The sequence below is a fragment of the Carcharhinus amblyrhynchos genome, chromosome 12 (assembly GCF_965287045.1).
Source record: "Carcharhinus amblyrhynchos chromosome 12, sCarAmb.v2.hapA, whole genome shotgun sequence".
In the NCBI taxonomy this organism is placed as follows: domain Eukaryota; kingdom Metazoa; phylum Chordata; class Chondrichthyes; order Carcharhiniformes; family Carcharhinidae; genus Carcharhinus; species Carcharhinus amblyrhynchos.
Window position 1 is genome coordinate 61831148 of NC_137335.1, and position 27847 is coordinate 61858994.

The following is a 27847-nucleotide window of genomic DNA, read 5'->3' on the forward strand; positions in this document are numbered from 1 at the left end:
TAGGAAGATGTCTCACAACACCAGATTAAAGTCCAATAGGTTTATTTGGTAGCACCAGCTTTCAGAGTGTTGCTCCTTCTTCAGGTGTGAGGAATTGTGTTCACAAACAGGGCATATATAGACACAAACTCAATTTACAAGATAATGGTCGGTCACTTAAAAATTAGTCGTTGATAGAAAGGGCAGAGTGGTACTGGTTCTGGCTGGGTGAGGGGACACTCTGGAAAACATCCTTATTTCCTGTAGACAATTATCTCCCCCCCCCACCCCATGAATCTCCCCAGCACAATTTAATATGGCTCAATGGGACAGGCACAAGTGCTGACGTGGGAGCAACGCAGGGAGAAATGAAGCGAGACTGGTCTGTTAATCTCTGGAGGTATAAATAGAGAGACGGTGAGCACACACACACACAGTGAGGTGCTTGTCTCTGATCAGCATTTCCAGCACAGCATGGAAATCACCAAGCAGATAGTCAGTGCAGACATGAACGGGCTGTGCTGCGCTAAGAAGTTCGTGGCCAGCTGTCTGGAGGGCTACGGCGACTTGACTTTGGAGCCGACGGTGCAGTGGAAGGAGGAGAAGAAGCGAGGCGGGGAGGATGCACGGGCAGTCCTGGAGGAAGCTTACAGCAGCATCCTGAGAGGGCTGGGGGAGAACCCCGAGAGACAGGGGCTACTCAAAACTCCCGGGAGAGCCGCCAGAGCCATGCAGTTCTTCACCAAAGGTTATCAGGACAACATTTTCGGTAACTTACAAGATCTGGCTTTTCTTTGCCGCATTTTGCTAATCACAATTTATTCAGCAAATGTTAACCTTTTACTCCAAATCATTCAGCACGTGGGAGAAATGCGTTTTAACAGTTCTGAGTTGGCACCCAATTTATTTATTTTTAGCCTATTTCCACACTTTCCCCTTTTGGGGAATAGGAGGGGAGGATTCCCAAGCTGACTGTCCGTCTATTGAACAGTGTTATGGACGTTTCCGTGGCTGACTGAATGAATGGTGTTGGACTTGACCCTCTGGTCCAGAGGTAGGGACACTACCACTGTGCCACAAGCCCCTTTCCTGAGGTGCACAAATAAATCTGGATTAACCCCACTGTGTGTTGAGCTTTGAAGGAGCCAGTTTGATGCAGATTGAAAAGGGCAATTTGGTGGGTCCATCGTATTGCACCATCTATTATTTGTGGGCAGTGATAGTTATGTTGGTAAACACCCTGGGGTCAGGTAGAAGGACAATGGTGGTTCGTCATTGCCTTAGACATTGCTGCCAATTCAGATGCCCCAACTGTTGGTTCCATCACATTCACGGCTACCTGGTGTGTGTGTGTGTGTTTAGCTGAGGTAGCCAAGGGCAATGGAAGAAGATTGAGATGCCCTGTACCCTCTCTTGTGCCAGCTCCAGGTGTCAGCTGCACAGGAATAAGGCCTGGGTGGGATTGTGGTCAGCATAGACTTGATGGGCCGAATGGCCTCCTTCTTTACTGTAGGGATTCTATGAGTCAAAATGTTGCGGATTGCAATCCCACTCCAGGAACTAGAGGGCAGAAATTGAGGCTGAGGGAATGCCTCACTACTTTGGAGGCACTTTCTTCTTATTTCAGCTTCTCTCATTTTACATGGGGTTGCCACGATGCTGACAGTGTCTCCTTTTCCTCCTGTCAGTCACCCATTCCTCTTCTAATCCCACAGCATTTCAGTCTGTCACCATCACATCTAGCCTTCAGCCACTGTTTTCTCCTTCCTGGCAGGGAGTGTTTCATGGTGCCAGTCCCAAACTTGGACAATCGGAGAGAAAGGACTGTATACCCAAATCCAAATGATGATTGATATGAATGGAAATGGCATTGTTGGAGGTGCTAGCTGTTGCGTTTTATACCTTGGAGATACGCAGAGATATCACACAAGTTGCTGTGCATATGAATGCTTTATTTAGTGCTTTTAAAATGTCTGCACTTTCATTTGCTTGCTCAATTTTGGTTTCAGTTTCTCTGTATCCACACCCAGACTTGACTAGTAGCACACTGAACAAGGAAGCGTTAAGAGACACACATAATCAATGACCAAACAATTGGACTATTGAATACAGTAGAGCCAGGATTTTGTGAACCCTCCTGCTCAGCAAAATATTACATTGTGTCAGATTTGAATATAGATTTAAATAGCTCACCACTTCTGCTGTAGGGAGGTATGCCATGGGCAGGCATTAAAATTTTAGCCTCCAACTCTTTCCCCTTTGTAAATCTAAAAAAATCTTACTTTAAACTAAACCATCTAAAACAACAAACACGTGCACCTCAATTCATTTCTTAGTGTTTAACAGATTTTTCACTGAGTGTACAAGCTACTCGATTTGTAATGAACACTTCTGTGCTGTGATCTATTGCTGGCCTCCAGACCCCTTCATGGGATCGCTTTTTTATCCTAGATTTCCTTCATGGGCAACATGCGATACATGTCGCTGTAGTACTCTTGGGATAACTGCTCGAGTTCCATGTGTAATACAGTTGTCATCAAACAATGTGAGTTCATTGCGTACTCTGTAGTATGGAATTACTCTTTCTCTATTACAGGGGCCACTCAGTTTTTACTTTCTGCAGAACGCTAGCTATTGCCAATTCTGTTTCAATTTGTTACATAACAAGATTTGCAGTTGTGCGCAAAATGACCATGGCCATGTTGTCCTCAATGTCTGCAAGTTACTAATCACTAATGCTCTCCGTGATAGCAATATAGTTAAACATGTCAGCAGCTCGGTTGCATGAACCTTTGAACTCTACTTCAAAGTTTGTCAAATAGTTTTTTGATGTGTGATTGCTCATTCCCAATGTGTATCTTTGTATGGTAACTTATGAGGAGGCTCCACAATGTCTATGTATATCTGGCTTTATCAGGCTCCACCCAACCAGAGTGACAGTGTAAAGTGCCCACTCACTTTTTTTTCTGAGAGGCTCAAGATCTGGAATGAAAACAGATCTGCATAACTGGAGAGTTACACACCAATTTTCTGTCTGAGCCTGATACTTCAAAAAATATGGTAAGATTCCACCCAGAGAAACTTTGAAGTAGAAGGATCAGTTGCTCGCGATCACATAATAATTGGCAGAAGAGCCAGGAAAATTTAAATTTATGTAGTATGTTGTTATGGTCTGTATTATCTGAAGGGTGGCAGAAGTAAACTGTATGATTACTTCCAAAAATGTATTGGATCAATACTTGAGCCAGAAATTTCTGGCCGTTCATGCTCTTCTGCCGCTGCAAGTAAGGACAGAGAATTTGGCACTCAGCCAAATCTTCATCACTGCAGCGGGACCAGAGATGGAAAATTCTGACCTTGGTGTGGAAAAAATTTCAGGAGTAAAGAGAAAGAGCAGGAGAGTTGGGCAAAGAACATTACACATAGAGAATAAAAACAAGAACATTATGTTAAACCTGTAGAAAATACTAGTTTGGCTTCAATTGGAGTATTGTGTCCAGTTCTGGGTGCCATATTTTTGGAAGCACGTGAAGGCATTAGAGAGGGTGCAGAAAAGATTCATGAGAATGATTGATCTTAATTAACAGGAAGTGGTGTTGGGTTGCAGGGGACAGGTAGGTGAGGACATTAATTTTCCAAGTGTCTAGTTCAGTCCTAATATTAGATTGCTCATTCTATATGCTTAAACTTATGTAACATATCTGTAATTTGTTTAAGCATTGTTATAGGATATTGTGGCTACAGTGAGTATTTGATATATCTCCTTAAAATGCATTCCTTTTTAATCTTTCCTTACCTGTTATCTCTGTTACTATCTCAGGGATGATTGATCTTAATTAACAGGAGACAGTATTGAGTTGCAGGAGATAGAACATAGAACATAGAACATTACAGCGCGGAACAGGCCCTTCGGCCCACAATGTTGCGCCGACCAGTCTTATTTTAAAAAAAAACATTGACCCACTAATCTAAACCAATCCCTTTTCGTCCATAAACCTATCCACCAATCTCTTAAACGCCCCCAAACTAGGCGCATTTACAACTGCAGCAGGCAGGGCATTCCAGTCCCTCACCACCCTCTGGGTAAAGAACCTGCCCCTGACATCCGTCCTATAACTACCCCCCCTTAATTTAAAGCCATGCCCCCTCGTGCTAGATTTCTCCATCCGAGGAAACAGGCTATCACCATCCACCCTATCTAAACCTCTAATCATCTTATATGTTTCTATAAGATCCCCTCTTAGCCGCCTTCTTTCCAGTGAAAACAACCCCAAATCCCTCAGTCTCTCCTCATAGGACCTCCCCTGCATACCAGGCAACATCCTGGTAAACCTCCTCTGCACCCTCTCCAAAGCCTCCACATCCTTCCTGTAATGTGGGGACCAGAACTGCACACAGTACTCCAAGTGCGGCCGCACCAGAGTTGTGTACAGTTGCAACATGACGCTGCGACTCCTAAATTCAATCCCCCTACCAATAAACGCCAAGACACCGTACGCCTTCTTAACAACCTTATCTACTTGATTCCCAACTTTCAGGGATCTATGTACACATACACCTAGATCCCTCTGCTCCTCCACTCTATTCAAAGTCCTCCCGTTAGCCCTATACTCAACACATCTGTTATTCCTACCGAAATGGATTACCTCACACTTCTCCGCATTAAACTCCATCCGCCACCTCGCGGCCCAGCTCTGCAACCTGTCCAAGTCACCCTGCAAACTTCGACACCCTTCCTCACAATCTACCACACCTCCGACTTTGGTGTCATCAGCAAACTTACTAATCCACCCAACTATACCCTCATCCAGATCATTAATAAAGATAACAAACAGCAGTGGCCCCAAAACAGATCCCTGAGGCACACCACTCGTAACCGAACTCCATGATGAATAATTACCATCAACCACCACCCTCTGTCTCCTATCTGCTAACCAATTCCTGATCCAAGTACCTAAATTACCACCAATCCCATACATCTGCATTTTCTGCAGAAGCATACCATGGTGAACCTTATCAAACGCCTTACTAAAATCCATATATACCACATCTACTGCCTTACCCCTATCCACCTCTTTGGTCACCTTCTCAAAGAACTCAATAAGGTTAGTAAGGCACGACCTTCCCGCTACAAAACCATGCTGACTATCTCTAATCAATTCATTACTCTCCAAATAACTATAAATCCTATCCCTAATAATTCTTTCTAAAACCTTGCCCACTACAGAAGTAAGACTCACTGGTCTATAATTCCCAGGGAAGTCTCTGCTCCCCTTCTTAAACAATGGGACAACATTCGCTGTCCTCCAATCTTCCGGTACTATACCAGAGACCAACGACGACCTGAAGATCAGAGCCAGTGGCTCTGCAATCACCTCTCTTGCCTCCCATAGAATCCTAGGGTAAATACCGTCTGGACCAGGGGACTTATCTATTTTCAACCCATCTAGAATATCCAACACATCCTCTGTATCAACTACAATACTTTCTATTTTACACCCCTTCACCCCAGTGACCTCCTCAGCTACATTCATAGCGTCCTGCGTGAACACCGAAGAGAAATAATGGTTCAATGCCTCTCCAATCTCTTCCGGTTCCACACACAACTTCCCCCTACTGTCTGTAACTGTAGATGAGGACGTTAGTTTTCCAGGTGTCCAGTTCAGTTCTAGTATTCAGTTTGAGGACGTTAATTTTTCAAGTGCCTAGTTCAGTTTTAATATTATGATTGCTCATTCTATATGCTCTAACTTATGTAGCATATCTGTCATTGTTTTAGCATTGATGCAGAATTCTGTTTGGCCTATTTTCAGACATCCCTGGTCTATTTTATTTTAAGAAAATCATAGGTTGCATGTTTCACCTGTTTCATAATGACCAAAATTGAAAATATGCAAGATGCAGCCTGCCTAAAACTCAATGCATCTTCAGTAGTGTTGGGTCCATTCATTCCTGTGAACAGATGAGGGGACAGCACTGGTATGGGGTTTTAAAATGAATTTCTTTTACTGAACAGAACTTAAGAAATTTAACATGACAGAAGCAGTTAAAAGAAGAAGAAAACTTGGTAACTGGGTTCTAAGCAAGCCAGGCCCTGTATTAAACACACTGAATTGAGCTTGAACAGGATCTTGAAAACGAACTGAACACAGTTCCAAACTATATTTCAATTCTTGTCTTGTTTTTGGAAATGTTTTTCCAGTCAGTCTCTGTCTGGAAGAACAATTCTTGCAGCTGCTGTTGTTTGCCTGAATTGTGTACCCTTCAGGAATGCAGTCAATTTTCAGCTAACCTTTAGCCTTCTGAGTTTTAAAATGTAGTCAAGTTAGCAGTCAATTTTTTTAAGCTTAGCAGATGTAGTTGCATCGGCAGAAATATCTTAAAATGAAGTCTTTGCGTAAATTAAGTCTTTGCATAGACTGAAGCAAACAGGGCTAAGCATATATAGGATCTCTCAAGGAGGCTTAAACTCTATCAATTGTGCAAAATAGCAAAGCTTTCTGTTCACTTTATTAATTGCTCCTCCACCACTAGCTGGCCAAGTTGTAATTCTTGGATGTCTGAAAGCAGCAAGGCACATGGGAAGAGAGACAGTGGAGGGGGTTACAGGGAGAGGGTGAGGGGAAGCAAAAGATGTATCCTTAGACCATCAACGGTTTATAAATAAGAAGACATGACAGTTAAGGGGTAAGTGGGTTGTGAGAAAGAGGATTAAGTATGTTCAGTACTTTCAGCATCACCGCTGGCCACCGTACTCCAATGATGACAAACGGTGTCTCCTCAATCAGGGTTAGGGTACACAACGATGCCTATCTCCTGCCGGTTAGCCGCTGCTGCCTCCAATTGCCCACTGCCTTGTGCTACAAAAGAGAGGGAAATCTGTCAGTGAGATTGGTGAGATCTATTTGGGTATGTGTTTGAGATGGTTCTATAGCCAGCAATGTGTGCAGGCTGTGAGATGTGGGGTATGAGATTAGGAGCAATGTGAAATATATAATGATGCAGTAAAGCTATGACTATTTTTAAAGTTTATTTATTAATCACAAGTAGGCTTACATTAACACTACAATGAGGTTGCTGTGAAAATCCCCTGGTCACCACTGTGGGAATATGAAGAAGGTGTTATGGTTTAGGTTTTCAGTAGGTGTATAAGAGCAATGATGAATGATGCAGTATGTGAGACTTGACATTCATTTATGTGAATGTAGCATTGAAGAAGCATTCACTGATCTAGATCACTCGGGTGAGGTAATTGAACTTCCTGTAGTACAGCATCCAGGCACTTGATGCTAAGCTGCTAGTTCTGACTGTGACAGCTATCTACTTTCACTGCCTTTGCAGTCTCAGTTTGGAATACATTCAGATGAACTGTGTCCACCACCTGTATTAAGACTGCTAAAGTTTTGATGGACAAACTTGAAGCACACTCTGCCCATGAGAACATAAGAACTAGGAACAGGAGTAGGTCATCTAGTCCCTTGAGCCTGCTCCGCCATTCAATAAGATCATGGCTGATCTTTTTGTGGACTCAGCTCCACTTACCCGCCCACTTGCCCTTAATTCCTTTACCACTAAAAGTTTTATTTATCCTTGCCTTAAAAACATTCAATGACATAACCTCAATTGCTTCACTGGGCAGGGAATTCCACAGATTTATAACCCTTTGTGTGAAGTTCCTCCTCAACTCAGTCCTAAATCTCCTCCCCCTTACTTTGAGACTATGCCCCCTAGTTCTAGTTTCATCTGCCAATGGAAACACTTCCCTGCTTCTATCTTATCTATTCCCCTCATAATCTTATATGTTCCTATAAGATCTTCCCTCATTCTTCTGAATTCCAATGAGTATAGCCCCAGTTTACTCAGTCTCTCCCCAAAAGCCAACCCTCTCAACACCGAAATCAACCTAGTGAATTTCCTCTGTACCCCCTCCGGTGCTAGTATATCCTTTCTCAAGTAAGAAGCCAAAACTATACACAGTACTTCAGTTGTGGCCTCAACTGCACCTAAAACAGGTGCAACATAATCTTGCTGTTTTTAAACTCCATCCCTCTAGTAATGAAGGTCAAAATCTATTTACGTTCTTAATTACCTGCTGCACTTGCAAACCAACTCCTTGAGATTCCTGCACAAGGACACCCTTTGCATAGTAGCATGCTGTAATTTGTTACCATTGAAATAATAGTCCATTTTGCTGTTATTCCGACCAAAATGGATGACCTCACATTTACCAACATCGTACTCCATCTGCCAGACCCTCACCCACTCTCTTAGACTATCTATATCCCTTTACAGACTTTCAGCATCCTCTGCACGCTATGCGCTGCCACACATCTTAGTGTCTTCTGCAAATTTTGATACGCTACACTTGGCCCCCAACTCCAAATCATCTATGTAAATCGTAAAAAACTGTGGTCCCAACACTGATTCCTGACGCACACCACTAGTCACTGATTGCCAACCAGAAGAACACCCATTTATCCCCATGTTTTTGCTTTCTGTTAGTTAACAAATCCTCTATCTATGCTAATACATTACCCATAACACGGTGTACCTTTATGTGGCAGTTTTTGGTGCAGCACCTTGTCAAATGCCTTCTGGAAATCAGATACACCACATCCACAGGTTCCCCATTGTCCACTGCACATGTAATGTTCTTGAAGAATTCCACCAAATTAGTCAAACATGACCTTTCTTCACAAACCATTTTATGGTATTATTCAGAGTTCCCTCTAGGGGGAGATTTTTAAAGTTTAAAGTTTATTTATTAGTGTCACAAGCAGACTTGCATTAACACTGCAATTAACTCATTGTGAAAATCCCTAGTTGCCACACTCTGCCGTCTGTTTGGGTACACTGAGGGAGAATTTAGCATGGCCAATGCACTTAACCTGCACATCTTTCAGACAGATGTTGGCGACTAGTAACCCAGAGGCTCAACCTAATGCTCTGGGAACAAGGCAGTTAGTAGAATCCAAATCCAGTCGATAAATCAGGCATTTAAAGCTGGTCTCAGTTATGATGATCAGAATTCCACAACCAATGCATCTGCAGTCCTGCTGCACCAGGGCTGAATGGTGGCTGACACTTAATCAATTCACTGAAGGAGGAGGTTCTACAAATTCCTCAAGGGTGGCACAGTAGCCACCCACCCACCCCGCCCTCCCCCAACCCCATCCCCACCTTTGCTTCCTCTGTTCATAGTGAAAGAGAGATAACAACCTGGAAATTTCTTCATGTGTTAGATTTTGTCCACGAGAATAGTTAATTTGCACACAGACATGTGGAATAAGAGTAATACATGGAGAAATTTCTTGTCTTTGTAAAGCAAGCAGATATAGATGGGAGCGTGATTACAATTGTCATTAGGTAATAGCATAAAACTGGCAGTCAATGGTATTTCTGTAGCAGTCATTTATGCACGTGTATCAAATTTCCCTCAATACTATTTTCATGGAGGCATTCGTTCATTTATTTCAAACGAGTCAATGTTTCTTTTTAAATAGGTTTGATTTTCCAGCATTTGCCTCTTGTAGATGACGCCCCTATAGTCAGAAACATAAAAACTGAAACCTAGCCATCATTTTGTTTTAGGCCTCCATAAATGCTTTATCTCCCTGGTGACGGTTGAAACTAATGGCAGCTTGTCTCTCATGAATGATTAGTCTCATCACATCATACCAGGAAGAGTGTCAGACCACTGATTAACAAACTAGGGAAGTGCTTTTGTGTCTAAGGCATGAGAATATTGACTAAGGGAAAGTCCATCTGTTTAAAGCACTGCTTAACCTAAGTTTCAACCCCCAACAGCGATGTGACGTTAATACCAAGTGTGGAGGAGGAGGGCTAATAAAGAGACGTGATTTCTGCAGCATTTACGGGAGAGACTACATTCACAGGGACCATTCAGTCCTCATCTCAATAGATTGATAGTCTGTCTTGAGCTTGTATTAATTTACAATCTGCATTGACAACCTGTCCAACATATAGACATTATGCAGTTCAAATAACAGTTTTCAATGATTCCTACCTCAGAGAATGTCAAAAACGAACCTTTCTAATGTTTATTCAATAGCATTAGGTGCTGATATCAAGAATTTGTCACTCTGTTGAATGGCTTGAAATAATTCTCATTTACGGTATAACTGTTGGCTAAATGGTTTTTTTGCTCAGTTATGATCATAGAATCCCTACAGTACAGAAGGAGACCGTTCGGCCCATTGAGTCTGTACTGAGCACAATCCCACCCAGACCCTATTCCCGTAACCCCCCCACATTTACCCCGCTAATCCCCCTGACACTAAGGAGCAATTTAGCATGGCTAATCAACCTAACCCACACATCTTTGGACTGTGGGAGGAAACCAGAGCACCCGGAAGCAATTCATGTAGACACAGGAGAAAGTGCAAACTCCACACACAGACAGTGACCCGAGGCCGGAATTAAACTCAGGTCCTCGGCACTGTGAAGCAGCAGTGCTAACCACTGTCACTATACCATCCATAATACTACATACATACTTGTTTTACTCATTTGACCCCCAGCAGAAAGTAACAATGGCTGCATATTGACAATGTATGTATGATTAATATAAAAAATACACAATTGAATGGGAGTGCAACATATCGCTGCTTCATCTTATGGCAGATAAACTGAATGTAGGCTCGACAGATGATTTCAGCAGCTTATGTTTGACGACAATACCTTTAAGCTTGAGCAAATTCCTAACTTGATGATTAATAAGCAAATCTACTTAAAGTGATACTTAGTCCTTTTGTATCAGCTGTTACAATACAAATAGGCAATTAAATCAACTGCATAAAACAACCATTATAGGATTTTTACATCACAACACACAATTATCAGTCAAACCATATGAGGCAAATATGTTTACACTGAGGGGGAATTTAGCGTGGCCAATGCACCGAACCAGCATGTTTTTCAGACTGTGGGAGGAAACCAGAGCTCCCAGAGGAAACCCACGCAGACACAGGGAGAACATGCAGACTCCACACAGATAGGGACCTCAGCCAGGAATCAAACCTGGGTCCTGGGAGCTGTGAAGCAGCAATGCTAACCCCTGTGCCACTGTGCCACCATGCTGGCCTATGATGACATTGTAAACCAGATGAGCAGATTTTTTCAGGCAGCTGTGGTTTTGCCATCATATGGGAAAGAATGAGGGTCCAGAGAATGAGGGTTTTTTTTGCATGGAGACTCTCTCTTTGCTCCTCTTTCTGAACTGGGACCTCTCCCAGTCCACTTTCTCTTTGCTACCTCCCCTGTCTGAAACATTCTTTGGGACCCCCTCCTGTCCCCTCTCTGGATAATGGTGCTGCGGTCCCAATTGCATGATTGGGGCTTTTGCGCCATTTCTCTTCTTGCACAACCACACGAGGCCCATGTCCTCAGCCTGAGCAGCTTCAGCTGCTGTACTACACATGCAAAACCAACTCCTGGTCTAAGCCCCAGAGCCTGTCAAGGCACCTGCTCGCTGACGAGGTACGTCTGGACTTTGTAACGCAGTATCATTTTCTTGTGGATTGTGTCCCATATTTCCTGAAACTCTGAAAAATATTGTCAGTAGTCAGTTCATCAGTGGTTAGCACTGCTGCCTCACAGCGCCAGGGACCCGGGTTCGATTCCCGGCTTGGAACACTGCCTGTGTGGAGTCTGCACGTTCTCCTCATGTCTGCGTGGGTTTCCTCTGAGTGCTCTGGTTTCCTCCCACAGTCCTGAAGACTTGCTAGTTAGGTGCATTGGCCACGCTAAATTTTCCCTTGATGTACAGAACAGGCGCCAGAGTGTGATGACTAGGGGATTTTCATAGAAACTTCATTGCAGTGTTAATGTAAGCCTACTTGTGACTAATAAATAAATTTTAACTTTAACTTTAGTTCATTTCTTGACTATTTGGCTCGGTGCCTCGAACATACACTGTCTGTCCTTGCAGATTATTAGTTCATTAATGTCACAGGTTCTAATCTTGTCCTGAGTATGACCTCTTAGAAGAATTTAGCACTGAGAAATGTTTAATAAAATTATTAGACTTGACTACTTCTAATTTATACATCTTTAGATTTGCATTTTTTTGCTCAAAGTAACATTTTGCCAGTCCAAATGTTGATTTAATTTATTGGTAGCATAAAATATTTCATAAATGTAAAGAATAAATCGTTTGCTTTAATTTAGCTTCAGCACCTGTCTTGTACAAATATTCTTCCTTTCTGACTTTTCAGATGTTCTGAATGATGCTGTTTATGATGAGGACCATGATGAAATAGTTATTGTGAAAGATATCGAAATGTTTTCACTTTGTGAGCATCATTTAGTTCCATTTTTTGGCAAGGTGAGTATGTGATATTAAGTATGTATGTGTAACACAGATCAGAGAAAGATACTATTTAATAGCACAGAAGCAAAGCATTTGACCCACAGCCCCAGTTTCCACTTAAAGAACACAGAACAACACAGCACAGGAAACAGGCCCTTCGGCCCAACAAGCCCATGCTGCCATTTTAACATTGTGAGTTCCCTCTTCCACCCATGACCCTTGTCTACGCTTATGGCACTCCACATTGGAAACCAGATTGAGGGGAAACTAATTCCACTTCCCTTCCTTCACCTAGTGTGCACTAAGGCAGACCTTCACCTGTTTCCATAGCAAGTAATTCCCAGAGCAGGTCACTAGTCCATCACCAGGGGCTTATAGCCTGAGGGATGCCACTCCATATCAAACGTGGCTAACCAGAAATATCTCCCACTCTTACTACCAGCCATTGGCATGTTTGGAAGGATTCCGCTGCTGTTTCTGGTGAAGCATTCAGTCTATACCCTAACAAACTTCTGCATAATTAAATAAATTTTCCAACGTTCCCTAAGTTTATACATGCAGGTTATTTAGCCAACAAATAGAAATAGTTTTTGTCTTCTTTAGCTTTACAAAACTCTTCATAATTTTGAAAGGTTCTATGAATCTCCTCCTGCTTGAATGAAAAGAGTTCCAGTATGAATATTGCTCCCTCATAATCAAGTTTTCCTGTCACTGATATATCTCAGAGAATCCCCACTCCATTGTACCTCCTCCATGGGTTTGCTTCCTGCTTAATGTAGAGTGACCAAAACTAGCAACACTATTCCAATATCAGCCTGCTGTGTAAATAAAGAAGGGAAATTAGAAACTATTGTGTGGTACCACAGAACAAAGTCGATGAACACTACAAGCATAACTAATTGCATGAGCTCAGGTGGGGTTTTAACCTGCCAGGTAGTTGGGTGTCAGTGCATGTGGAGATTTATTATTTTTGTAACTTATAGCTTTATCTGCTGATTAACTTTTTCATTGAGTTCATAATTATGGAGTACAAATAACAGATGTAGATCTTCACTGATTATCGCCTGCTGACATCCAGGTCAACATGAGTGGGTGTTGTGTGCAATCTGGCAACGTGAAATCTAATTCTGTCACCAATTAGCTAGGAGACTCTCATCTCTCCATTGCCAATGTATTCCCAGACTCTGCTTATCCCCACTTACCCCCACAGCAGGCAGTTTGACTATGACTGGATCATTGGATATTTGAACACCTTGGGGAGAGGAATTAGTGGTGTAATGGACTATTAAAGCAGAAGCCCAGGCTACAAGTGCTTGACCATTCAAAAGCAACTATTCACCAGCTCTTTCAGCGTTGTTATGTTTTGCTATCCTTCCCACAGATCCAATATTAAAGCTTTTACAGACTGAATGCTATTGCACATCAGCAATATATTTTAGGTCAGCTGAGGATAAAGTTACTTTTATTCTTACCGTGTTTATTTCTCACTTACAGGTACACATAGGTTACCTACCAAATAAAAAGGTAATTGGACTGAGCAAACTAGCAAGGTGGGTAAAGTGGCAAACATTTTTCTTTAACATTTGATGAGAAGTTGAGGTATTTTGTAACAGATATAAAGTTAGTTCAGTTAACGAGCATGTCATGGCCATCAATGCAGAAGTGTCAATATTACGAAAGGTGCTATTGAACATAAAATGTGCTGGGATGGTGTTGGTTGCAGGACATGCTTGTTAACGGCTTTGGAGTCTGATGAACATAGAAAATTGAAGCAGCAGTCAGCCATTCGGCCCTATGAGCCTGCTCCGCCATTCATTTTGATCATGGCCGATTATCAGAATCAATATCCTGATCCCGTCTCTCCTCGCCACCCTCCCCCCCCCCCACCATCTCTTGATCTCTTTAGCCCCAAGAGCTATAGTCTAATTTCTTCTTGAAATAACACTGTTTTGGCCTTACCTACTTTCTGTGGTAGTCAATTCCACAGATTCATAATTGTCTGGGTGAAAAAATTTCTCCTCACCTCAGTCCTCAAATGTCCCCCTATCATCAAGCTATGACTCCTAGTTCTGGACTTCCCCACCATCAGGAATGTTCTTTCTGAATCTATCCTGTCTAACACTGTTAGAATTTTATAAGTTTCTTCAGCGCGTCAGCAGCAAGCCTTTGACCAGACCCATTATGGGCAGGGCAGGACAAAAAAATTGGCAATGCAGCAAAGCATCCAGTAATTTTTGGTAGGAATTTCCAGTAACAACAATACAGTGAAGGGTAGAGGTATGGAGCTATCTCCATCCTAGGTCTTACTATGTCTCTGGCCAACAGCAGACTGACTTTAAGTCTGGCTCTTGTGACTATGAAGGCAGTACTATACTCAGTCTCATGTTAACCCTGAATGTGAAAGACCCTTCTACTTCACCACCCACTTCTCCCAGGTCTTTATCACATGGGTTTGGTTTACTTCAAGTCTTGCATTGTTACAAGTCTCATGCAATTGCCTTATTCTTACAACACCATACTATTCCAACATTATTACTGGGACAGTACAAGAATTAACAATATTCTCCTAACCCCATCACCCCACTTCAAGCCCTTGTCAGCCTAATAACTCTTTCACATCTCATTTAGCATTCATTCAGGAGAGTGGGAGGTTCTGTTTGTTGGCTTGGAGGTTGGGCTGGCATTTGGGTACATTTTCACTCTTCCCATTGCTTTATGTTGAACCTGTCTGGCTGTTATGTTGATGCATGTTTTCTGATCCTCTTGATCATTTTTTATGGGTTGGATGAAGATGGTATTCTTCTCCTTGGCAGTGCTTTCTCTTTTTCCTTTTCCACATGGACCATTTGGAAGCTCTGAGTCAGGGGAAAGGTAATCCTGGGATGAGGAGAATGCTGAGTGGTATCCTCACCTCTATGTTTTGTTGTCAATGGTGATAGACTGCAACCAAGTTCCAGCATCCCTTGTGGTTATGACATGCTGGCTGGAAGTTGCAGTGAGTGCATAATGGTTGATGTACCATTGATGTAATTAGAGGTAGTGTCTTCTCAGAGTGCTGATCCATCTCTGGTACCACTCCTACCAGAGATGCAATGTTAATCTTCTGGGCAGTAGGTTGATTGGAGTATTGGGAACATGTCTGGGCCTGGAATAATAATGGACAAAGTGCTCCAAAAAGTGAGGATTGAGATTGAAGATGAAATTCAAATCTTAACACTCTTTAGTTTTTGATTAGAAATCATAGTAACTCTACGGTGCAGAAAGAGGTCATTTGGCACATCAAGTCTGCACCAACCACAATCCCACCCAGGCCCTACCTCCCTATCTGCCCACTAATCCCTCTAACCTACACATCTCAGGACACTAAGGGCCAGTTTTAGCATGGCCAATCAACCTAATTCACACATCTTTGGACTGTGGGAGGAAACCGGAGCATCTGCAGGAAACCCACATAGACACAAGGAGAATGTGCGAACTCCACACAGACAGTGACCCAAGCCAGGAATCGAACCCAGGTCCCTGGAGCAGTGAAGCAGCAGTGCTAACCACTGTGCTACAGTGCCACCCCATAATGTTATGGCTGGGTAATGACAGTAGTAATCTTTAGATCTGTCTGGGCAAGATCCGGTCTCACTCAGACATCCCAGCTCAGGAGAGGGAAAGGCTGGTTACAGATGATGTATATCAGCACAAGGATCTGTTTGTTGCTATACCTCCGTGGTTTGAGAATCAGTGCCTTGAGGCCAGTCTCTCACGCTCCATAACGTGGAGTACTCATTGTTGGAAACCAGATTTGCGCCATGATTCCTCACCTGACAGGACTGTAATCCTGGCAGCTGAATCTAATTTAAAATTTGCTAAATTGCCACTTACCAGGCTGTCAGCATTCCAATATGAAGATCTGCTCTCTTGGATTTCACCCAAGAAGCATGTCTATGTGTCTTCTGGGTTTTCGGTCATGACATCGTGGATTACCTTGGGGCTAGCTTGCAGTGCTTGCACAGTTTATCTTAGTGTCCCTTTCTAGCACAGTGAAAGCATTGGACTGCTCTTGCAGGACACCGTTACCTCCTGAGAGGGCACTTCAGACCACAGTGCTGGCAAGGTGGCTGGGCTGGACAGTTCAGGATTGCTTTCCTTGGCTCAGATAATCCCTGCATTTCTTTGCCCCATTAAGCTGGACCAAGGGTTGGCTTCTGCTCCAAGTTGTATTTTTCCCCCTTTAGGGTTCATCTGTGTAGTTCACACAGCTCAAATTCTTTGAGGATGTAACAGGCAGAATAGATAGAGGGAGATCTGTAGATGTTGTGTATTTAGATTTGCAAAAAGCATTTCACAAGGTGCCACATAAATTATAAGCCCATGGAATTGGAGGAAGATGGATTGAAAACTTGCTGTCATGTGGAAAACAGAAGTTGGAATAAATGGATCCTTTTCAGAGTGGAAAGATGTAACTAGTGGAGCGCCGCAGGCATTAGTTCCTGGCCCACAATTGCTCACTATTTACATTAATGACCTGGAGGAAGGAACAGAGTGTAAAGTTTCCAATTTTGCCAGTGATACAAAGGTAAGTGGAAGGGCAGGGTGTGAGGAGGATATTGAGATTCTGCAATGGAATATAGATAGATTGGGTGACTGGGCAAACAGCTGGCAAATAGAATTTAGTGTAGGGAAGTGATGTCATTCCTATTTCTAGGAAGCATGTGAAAACACTCATGACTTCTCTAATGTCTCTTTTATCCATATGGGGAGAATTTGCCTTCTGCTTCCTATCTGCCCCCAGTGAACTAGCTGGGTTCACCAACTGAGCAGAGGAAGCTCCGAATATACTGCATCACCATGCTATAAAACAAAGTCAGATTTAACTGTCAGACTATTTACTGAACTGTTGCACAGTAAGCTCAGTGCCTGTTATCCAATGCAACACAAATCACAAGCCAAACATATTTTTGCCGAGTGAACAATTTTGTTCGGGTCAACAAACTTCAGAAACTAAAAGCAGATAATTAAGGTCAATTGGTGCAGAATTCATATAGGTCAGAGTTTTGATTGTGAACTGAAAAAAGCTTATTGTCAAGTTCTGACATTGAGGGCAACCTTTTGGAAGGCCAGCTTTGTAAAGTTTGCCTATCGACCGGTTGGTCCAGATTGTGCCGGCAGGTAAGAGTTTATTGTCAGCACTAGGTGGGAAATATCAAATGGCCATAAAGCTTGAAGGCTGAGGCTGCATCTGAAGGAAGAACTGAGGAATTCCTTCAGACGCAGCCTCAGTCTGGAGATGATTGCTTTAAGAATACAGAGCAGCACCTGTTTGGAAGTTGATTTGCGGGTTACTTTTACAGGAGGTGCAGTAAGGGAGAGTTAGCCTTCTTGAGAATTGAGACACCCTTTTCTTTGGAATTCCACTTTCTCTGGTATGAAGTGGTGGGTACAGAGGCTATGCTCAAGTCAAAGGATGGGAAAACATTTGAGGAGAAAGATTTTATTCAGCTGAATAAAACCCATCATGGATAAATAATCAGTGAGCGCTTTATGAAGTCGCAAAGAATTTGCTCTCAACCTGTTAAACATTGCTGAGCATTCACAATATAGTTCTTCCCATGAGCACTCACATTCACCCAGATTTTAGCAGAGCACTTGTTGCTGCCAGTGCAGACTGGAATTGCCACACTACAATTTTGAATGATGAACACACACAAAGCAGCCTCCTTGAAGGACTATTCATTCATCACACATAACCAACATGCTGCTAGGTGCTTGGATTTCACTCCTGATGTGTTCTTCAGAGTTTCAGCATCTCATCCTGTCAGCCAGCTCCTTGCTCTTGCCCCCAACCTCACCATCTCCCACCCTCCCTTGATCCCACCCCATGATGCCTGTTCTTCATTCACCCATGGTCTCAGGTCCCTCATCGATCCTGGGCTTCAGATGGGTACAATGGCTGCAGCAATTGCCGCTTCTGGTGGCACTTCCTGCAGTGGAGAGCTGCCAGCCTCTGACTGGCCGTCAGCTCTTTGTGGGTGAGATTACCATCCCTGGGGTCCTTAATCCCCAGGAGGGCCCAATGGTTGACCACTTAAATTCCTGCTAGGCACTTACTTAATACTGTGGGCCTTCCCAATGGAGTTGACACAGGGCTCTCCAGCCAGTAGTCGAGACTCCCAATGTCTAAGTTAAATTCTGCCTCCCTGTCGCTAAGTGGAAAACACTGGCTAAAAGATACCAACTAAATGCTCTAATCATTTGTAAATAGTTAAATTTGGCAATTTTTTAGCTGTTTCCAAAGAGTTTTCTTATCAAAGTGCACCATAAAGGATTGGCATTATTAAGAAATTGGCATTAGGTAGAAATAGAGGCTGATGTTGCTTAAAGTGCGTGGGCCATTGCATTGTGTTTGTACGAAGGGGATTAGTATTACATTGGAAAATATGACAATTGTGAAGATGCTTGCCGTATGCTTTTTACTGACAGATATTTCCATGCTCTATGTACACGCTGCAGCAGGAATGACTGCTACTTCATTGTACAGCTGTTGTTAGATCTGCAAAGTGTCACATAGTTCTTGATGCCCTATTGCAAATTGAGCTGAAATCCATACAGCTCCCAATAATCAGTGAATGTGATAGGTCAGAGTGGGAGAAGGAACTTGGGTTTACATGAGGCAAGGAGGTCTGAATCTTGGGAAGGGATTTTGCTTGAGTCTGCACCTGCTACCCCAGGTATCAGATCTTGCCTGGTGAGAGCTTTGCAGGTTTCCCTGGCATGCAAGTCAAGGGGCACAGGTAACAGGGACGTCTGTTGTAGGAAAAATGTTAGAATCTGTGATCAAGGAGAAAATAGCAAGGCATCTTGAGGAGAATTGTTTGGTAGAGCAGACGCAGCACGGTTTAGTTAAGGGGAAGTCGTGTCTGACAAATTTATTGGAGTTCTATGAGGATGTGTCTAGGGCGGTGGATAGAGGAGAGCCGGTGGATGTGGTCTTTCTTGATTTTCAGAAGGCGTTTGACAAGGTGCCTCACAAGAGGTTATTACAGAAGGTCAGGGGGCATGGAGTTGGGGGTAGGGTGTTAGCGTGGATAGAGGATTGGTTGTCAAATAGGAGGCAGAGAGTGGGGGTTAATGGGTGCTATTCGGATTGGCAGTTGGTGACTAGTGGAGTGCCCCAGGGGTCGGTGCTGGGGCCTCAGCTATTTACCATTTATATAGATGATCTGGAGGAGGAAACCGAGTGTATGGTGTTGAAATTTGCTGATGACACCAAGATTGGTGGAACGGCAAATTGTGCGGAGGGTGTGGAGAGTCTGCAGAAGGATCTAGATAGGCTGGGCAAATGGGCCAGGAACTGGCAAATGGAATTTAATGTTGGCAAATGTGAGGTTGTCCACTTTGGTAGGAAGGACTATTACTTACGTGGCGAAAAACTGCAGCATGCGACGGTGCAGAGGGACCTCGGGGTCCTTGTGCATGAGTCGCAAAAACCCAGCCTGCAGGTGGTCAGGAAGGCGAATGGGATGCTGGCCTTCATAGCGAGGGGGATTGAATATAAAAGTAGGGAGGTCTTGCTGCAGCTGTATAGGGCACTGGTGAGGCCGCAGCTGGAGTACTGTGTGCAGTTTTGGTCGCCGCACTTACGCAAGGATATTTTGGCCTTGGAGGGAGTGCAGAGGAGGTTTACTAGGCTGATTCCAGAGTTGAGGGGGTTGAACTATGAGGAGAGGCTGAATAAACTAGGCTTGTACTCGTTAGAGTTTAGAAGAATGAGGGGTGATCTCATTGAGACATATAAGATGATGAATGGGATGGATAGGATAGAGGTGGAGAGGCTCTTCCCGCTCAGAAAGGACAGTAGGACTAGAGGGCACAGCCTCAAGATAAAGGGGGGGCGGTTTAGAACGGAGTTGAGGAGGAACTTCTTCACTCAAAGGGTGGTGAATCTCTGGAATTCTCTGCCCGTTGAAGTGGTGGAGGCTGCCTCGCTAAATATTTTTAAGACGCGGGTTGATAGGTTTTTGATAGGCAAGGGGATTAAGGGTTATGGGGAGAGGGCAGGAATGTGGAACTGAGCCATGACAGACCAGCCATGATCCTGTTGAGTGGCGGGGCAGGCTCGAGGGGCTAGATGGCCTACTTCTGCTCCTATTTCTTATGTTCTTATGTCTGGATGGCATTCTCTGCCCACCCACCGTCATCTTTCTCTTTCTGCTCCTCTGAGGATAATGAGTGATCAGCACCATCGTCTAGCACCAGCTCCATTCCCCTCTGTAATACCAGGTTGTGCTGAGTGCAACATATCACCACAGTGCCTTAAACTTGAAAGATGTCCCCAGAATGTTTAAGGTACCAGAACAGCATGTAACGCAAAGCAGTGACCGAGTCAATGGTTGTCTTGATTGTCAGATGGTAACAGTTGCATCTCTCATGAGCCTCTGTGGTGGATTCTGTCACAGGGCCGTTAGCAATGTCTTATTGTTTACGGGGAAAAGGCGGGAGAATGGGGTTGAGAAACATATCAGCCATGATCAAATGGTGAAGCAGATTCAATGGGCTGAATGGCCTAATTCTGCTCCTGTATCATGTATTCTTCAGCAGCTAGTGTAGCTTTGAAGACACATTCCAAAAATGGAGGTTGACTTCTACATCGAATATAAAATGTGCCAGACCAAGCAACAGAAAGGAAAGTAAATACTTGGAGTCAACTCCATTAGGAGACACTGGGAAGGTAAAAAAGCCAAACTTTAATCCTTTTGGGGAGAAAGAGAAAATTTTCAATACTTTAGTTGAAAAATCCAATCTATTCTGTTGCCTCGTAATAGACATTTGCGTTGTCAGAAAATAAATCACTTTGCACCTGTCTAACTGTACTCAGCAAAGGAAATAAATTCAAAGAGAGAACGTACGAACTCCACACTGACATTCAACTGAAGTTGGACCTGGGTCCCTGGCGCTGTGAGGTAACAGTGTTAATCACTAAAGTGCTAAAGTTACAAATGATCTTTCTTTCATGAAACAATAAAGTTCAGTGATGTTCTCCCATGATATGATTGAAATTCATACAGTTATACTACATTTTGGCAGTTATTAAAGATAGTACTTTCAAAACTGGTTTAATCAAGGTACTTGTGTAGGTCTAAACATGCATTTTGGCATCAAAGCAGTAGGGTTGTCTTATACACTGGGTTGACTTCTACACTGTGATCTATAGTACACTTTGTCACTCCTAAGCCATCCACAGACACTATGATGGGCTGAAGAGTTGGGGCACCTGAGGATCCCTCAGTATGAATGCATCATGGCAACTACTGAGAATCTTACAAACACTTGCAGGATCCTTTTGCAGTTGTCACATGCCGGCTGTTCATAGTAAGAGTGTGATTTCTTCCTAATTACAAGTACACCTGGCTGATCTGACAGTGTCCTGACAGACTGCATCCATGTGTCTATCACATTCTGAACGTGGGTGACTCCTGTGTGGTGAACGTAATAGCCTTCTGGCTCTGCTGGCAGTATCCATTTTGGACCAAGTACAGTCCGGTACCCTCACATACAGGACATTTGAAATCTGAGTGGTGCAGCTGTGGGCAGGCGGATTGCAAGATGCTGCGAATGTTGGCAGCCAACCCCTGGAGTAATCCGTATGCAGAATAATTCATTGTCCGGTGACATTAAGCATTAGTCAGTAGGTGTCCACCCAATCCTTCTGACATTAGGACCTCCTCTATAAGGGCACAGAGGTCTGCTATGACAATAAAACCATCTACATCCTTTGCAATCTCTTCTACATTCAGGAGACCAATAGTGGATTGGGTGACCACTTTGAAGAACACTTCCATTCAATCCATAAACATGAGCTCAAGATCCAGTCTTCCAGTGTATTTCTCTGCCTTGCTACCACTCTGACCTCATTTCCTTTGGTCCCCTGCAGCTGAAACTAAGCTTAAGAAACAGGACCTCATCTGTCAATTAGTCACTCTATAGCCTTCCAAACAACTTCAGGTCATAACCTCTGCCTCCAATTTTCTTTTCTTTTCTCTACACTGGTTTTGGTTTGAGATTTTTGTCTCTTGATTTTGAACAGCAGTTCATGAATCTGTCAGCCATAACTCCTGTAGGAACATTTTTTGTTTCTTTACTTGTCCTTTAGGCCTTGGAAAATCATTTAATCTTTCTTTACTTCCAATTTATCACAGACCTTCCTCTTTGTCTTTTTTCCACCCTCAGGCCCTTTGACTTGCTTAATACCTATATCAGCAACTTATCCCACTCCTAATGGAAGATTCTGTTTCACCCTCCATAGGTGCTGCCAGATTCACTGAACATTTCCAATATTTTAGCCTCACTTTTATGGCTGTTCCCACAGGAGCAACAAGAGCAGCACAGAGGGCTGGGATTTGCGTAGCCTTTAAGCATTTTTTGGACTTGACTTACTAATAGTTGCTGTTTCTATAAATGAGAAATAACATTTCCCTTTTAGACCTATAAATAATATGTACTTTAATAATTTCTTATCAATATATCTTTCAACTTGGTGAGAATTTAATAAAATGATTGTAAGTGAACTCTTTAAAAACTTCCTGTGAGAGCACAGGTACATTTAATGTACTGATGCTACGTGAGGGCCTTGTAAGATTCAAACATTTTAAGTTCACAAAGAGTCACCTTTTTTCTTTGTGGAATAATGAATATACTCCTGAAAGTTAAAGCAGAACTGTAACAAAAGTGACCCTAATTTATTCCTTTTTCTACAGGATTGTTGAAATCTACAGTAGAAGACTTCAAGGTACTACTAGTTCAACTATAATCTGTATTTTTATTTCCTCATTTAGTTATCCTCGATGTATTACTGCCCCTTAATTCTCTTTTTCTCAAATCCATAACTTAATTTATCAATATGCTGACCTAACTTTAAGTTTGTGTAATTCAACCTGCCTTACAACAGATATATGATCACTTTGGATACAAGTTATAGATTGGGTGCTTAGTTTCACTTGGTTTCCATTCCATTTATGCCATGGTTCACATCAGTACATCTGGTAAGACCAGGCATACTGGCAGACCAAGCAATATATGTTAAAACTATCTAGGGATCTAGACACTAATATGTATTGGAAGAATCATAAAATAATCTATTCATAAAAAAACTTTTCATGTGGTCCCCGAGGCAGCAATAATCCTGTTTCTGATTTTGGGGCTTGTGGTGAGGTAGTGGATTGGAGGGAATGGGGAGTTAGCCCAACACTGCCCTCAGCCACTCCACCTCCACTAGACTTTCCAGCTTGGATGAAATGGTAGGTACAGCAACATCCTTAGCAGTTTGGGTTCATGTCAAAGATAGACAAATTAAAATCCAGCAACTGTTATCACACAACACAGTTATATCTCTTGAGGTTTGCCTTTGCGGTAAACCAGAATTTGCTTTTCTAAACAGGCTTTCTTCATAGACGCAGTTTGCTTGGGAGTTAAATAGCTATTGCTGTTGACTGTGATCTAAAAGCCAGCTCCCTCCATAGGTTTCAGTGTATCCTTAAATATGTTTCTTCTCTTCATTCTTTCTCTATTCTAATCTAACTTCTCGAGAATTGCACTCTCCTGGACTTAATTACCTTCATCTCTTGATCTTAGCTTTTAGAGTTTAAAAGCAAAGTAAACGCATGTTATGAACATTTCCTTGACATCTCTCCTTCACACCTTCTTTTAAACCTTTAATAACTTATTCAAGTCATTCATGTTCTGACCACCCTCCCCATTGTTACCAACTTGCCTTAGATAAACATCTGTTTACAGTGTAGTTAAGCTCATCAATATATCAAACACACTAATTACATTAAGTCACTTTGCCCCTGGCCTTACTTAGCTTACATATTGCCACAGATTAAAATACATAGCTAGAACATTACCAGCAGAAAAAATGTTCAGTTTCTTGGATTTCACTGATAATTTCATGATACTTTCCTGATAGGTTTAAAAGCTGAGGTCCGAACAGGCACATTCCAGCACTATCATCACATGCATTGTGCTTAGATTTGAATTTAGGTTTGATTTATTATGACCTGAATTCTCCAGTTTCACAAGCCCCGCTACTGGTGCCAATGAGAATTGGCCACTCAGCCAAATTTCCATTCACAGCAGCAGGAACGGAGAATCCCAGCTGCAGGCGAGGTTGGAGAATCCAACCCTACATTTTGCATCTGGTGAATTTTAATTCCTGTATATTTTTGCGGATCGTCTCTCCTACATACATTGGAGAGGTATATCCTGCATTTCATAATCAAATCTTGTCCTTACTTGAGAACATCTTCTCGCAATTTCAATACTAATGTTCATCTCCTAATAGCAGTTTGTGGCTGTCTTGGTTTCTGTAACACGAAACAGTAAACAGAAGAGTCTCACTTGATTTAGCTGAAGGCAGACTAGTTAGCAGGAATTGATATTATCTTACTTAAAGTGGTATGGTAGCATCAGCTGAACAAGAATGTCAATTGATTAGATCGCCATCAATGTCCTGGGCATGTCTGTGCAGTTGATAGGACTTCAACAGTGGCTAATTCTCACACATTTGACAAAAAGATTTAGTAAATCAAGTTTTCATTCTGACTGAGCTAAAGGTGCTCCCACTTACTCCAGTTTCTTATGCAGCACTGGACATGTCTTCCCCATTATTATTTAAACAAAAACCCTCCAGATGCTAAGTGTGTGCATCATTAACAAGATGCACTGCAGCAATTCACAAAGGCTTTTTCAACGACACGTAACTTCTACCATCTAGAAGGACAAGGCTAGCAGGTGCATAAAAGTATTACCATGTGCAAGTCCCCTTCCAAGTCACACATCGTGTTAGCTTGGAATTATGATACTGTTGCTGAGTAAAAATCTTGGACTTCCCTCTCAAACTGCTCTATGGATGTGCTTACCCCACACAGACCACAGCATTTCAGTAACACCAGCAGTTCACTATCACCTTTTCAAGGGTAGTTAGGGAAGGCCAATAATTACTGGCCTTGTCAGCAACACTCATACCATGAAAATGAATAAACAAAATATCAACCCAACCAACAACATGCTTTCATAGATGTATTTATTCTATTTTCTGCCTGTAAGCTATTTAGTCCTTTTTTATAGGTGATCTACTTCAACTTGCATCTCCTTTTTTGAAACAAATGAAACATCTCCTTAAACAAGTCTGTGTAGCATGGGATAGAAGGATCATATGTATGGCAACCCCATTGTCAAGACAACAAAAGATCTGAAATGGGAACATTCCAATGTTACTTACGTTTATAGTTTCTTTTACAAATGGAAGCATTCTCTACTGAGATTCCACGAGCTCTGAACGACCTGGAATAAATGTACATGGGCATAAACTAAGCTAGGTGTTTGTCCACTTGGAAGCAATGGTAATTATTTACCTTACCTTAGCAATGGGATCATAGAGAACTTCCTAGTTCATTTCTTAGAAGATCTTAATTTCAGAAGAGTTGGAATTTTTTTAAAGAATAGTTATGGTCTTAATTATGTATTTTTGTAAATTCATATTATACCATTGAAGCTTTACTTCGTTCAATACAAAGTTCGATAAACTCTAAAGCCACACAATGGATATTTGTGAAGCCATGCCCAAACTTCTTGTAAAAAGCAGTTTCCAATTCCATACCTACTGAATGGCTAACATTGCTTCTTTTTAAAATTTTCCTTGTTCAAGAACTCTTCAATAATGTTTGACAGTATTATCCTTACACACCTCATTTGCAAGGAGAATTTACATTTTACATAGAATGAGGTAAAACCAGCAACACTGTAACATGAGTACCTCCCATTATGGGGAGGAATCTCACCAAAATTTCTCTAATGTCAGGCTCAGACAGAAAGCCGGCATGAAGCTTTTCAGCTCCATAGACTAGTTTTCGCTCCAGAATTTGAGCCTCTTAATCAAAAAAATGTCTGGACACAGTTTATACCATTACTTTGGCGAGGTAGGACTTCATAGAGCCAGCAAACCTGACTCCACTGAGGTCAGGATATCGTTTTTAAACCCCAATCAGAAAAAAAGTAAATGTCACCCCTTACCACTGAGATGTCAGGGGATCTCGTCCTTTCATTTTTTGGGGGGAGGGGTGCCTGTCTCCAAGCACAGAGATCGAGATCTTAATCGAAACGTCAGCTCTTTTCTCTCCTTACAGATGCTACTAGAGCTACTGAAATTTTCCAGCATTTTCTCTTTTGGTTACAGAGATCAAGATATTCTTTAAAAAGGACGTTCCCAACTCTGAACACCAAGTCTGGCTGGAGACTCCCCGGATGAGCTCATTAGCATCTTTCCAATGGGTGAATCCCTCTGACAGACTCTGCCAGCAACAGCAGGAAAGATTCCTGTTTTCCCACAGGCATGGGCACTTAGCCTGATAATGGGAGAATTTGGCCCTCTAAGCTGTCTTTTATGTTTAACCTGAATGCCTCCTTTTATTCACACACTTCTTTTAATTTATATCACTCATCTGGAGAATGATTTTCTGACCTCGCCGTGCCTGGTGTAGATTGCATCAATCCTCGAGAATAGCAGCGAGCTAAACATCCATTTCGCACCTGGCAACAAACAGTTTGCAAATTTCCTGGGGCCTTTCCAACGGCATGAACCGGATTGTGCCCAGAAATGGTGCAAGGCCGATTAACATACTTAAAGGAGTATTTAAATATGCATAGCACATTAAAATCACAGTGCAGGGAGTTCACCAGCCTTCAGGCTCTGCACGATAACAGAAAGAATCACTATTGGTCTTCACTAGCAGAGATCTGGCGCAATAGTTATGCCGGGGGCTCAGAGGCCATTGAAGCTCCTGAGTGGTTGGGGGCATGGCCGGGCAGTGTCCACCTGTTAATGCCCACCGGACATCTTGATAGTGCCTGTTGGATGCCCCAGCAATGTGCCGGGAGCAGCGTCAAGGGGTGGGGCCTAAGTGGAGGCTATGATGAAGTGGGCTATAAGAGGGGGGCCATGCAAGAGTGCATCATGTTAAGAGGTCATGTTGATGCAGAATTGCCAAATTCTGACACAATCGCCCCCACAGTTAACATTTCAGTTGATGATCTTTCATCAGTGCTGTAGATATTTGTTGGAGGTGGACTGGATTTTCAGACTGGAGGCCAGTTATCAGCAGTGTACCACAAGGGTCAGTGCTGGGTCCTCTGTTTTTTGTGATTTTTATCAATGACTTGGAAGAAGAGGCTGAAGGGTGAGTTAGTAAATTTGCTGACGACACCAAGATTGGTGGAGTCGTGGATGAGGTGGAGGGCTCTTGCAGGCTGCAAAGAGACATTGATAGGATGCAGAACTGGGCAGAAAAGTGGCAGGTGGGGCTTAACCCTGATAAGTGCGAGGTGATTCATTTTGGTAGGACAAACTTGAATGCAGATTACAGGGTCAACGGCAGGGTTCTAAGGAATGTGGAGGAGCAGAGAGATCTTGGGGTTCATATCCACAGATCTCTGAAGGTTGCCACTCAGGTGGATAGAGCCGTAAAGAAGGCTTATAGTGTGTTAGTGTTT

At 42.7% G+C, this 27847-nt stretch overlaps 1 protein-coding gene across 1 annotated transcript in view; it reads left to right on the top strand.

Moving 5' to 3' along the window:
• Positions 1-429: 429 nt before the first annotated feature.
• gch2 (GTP cyclohydrolase 2) overlaps positions 430-27847 on the top strand; it is a 33310-nt gene continuing 5892 nt past the window's right edge. The window contains exons 1-4 of the mRNA XM_080200628.1: positions 430-748; positions 12216-12325; positions 13805-13860; positions 23056-23087. Coding sequence (XP_080056754.1) covers positions 454-748; positions 12216-12325; positions 13805-13860; positions 23056-23087 — 493 coding nt within the window. The 5' untranslated portion in view covers positions 430-453. The remainder of the gene's footprint in view (positions 749-12215; positions 12326-13804; positions 13861-23055; positions 23088-27847) is intronic.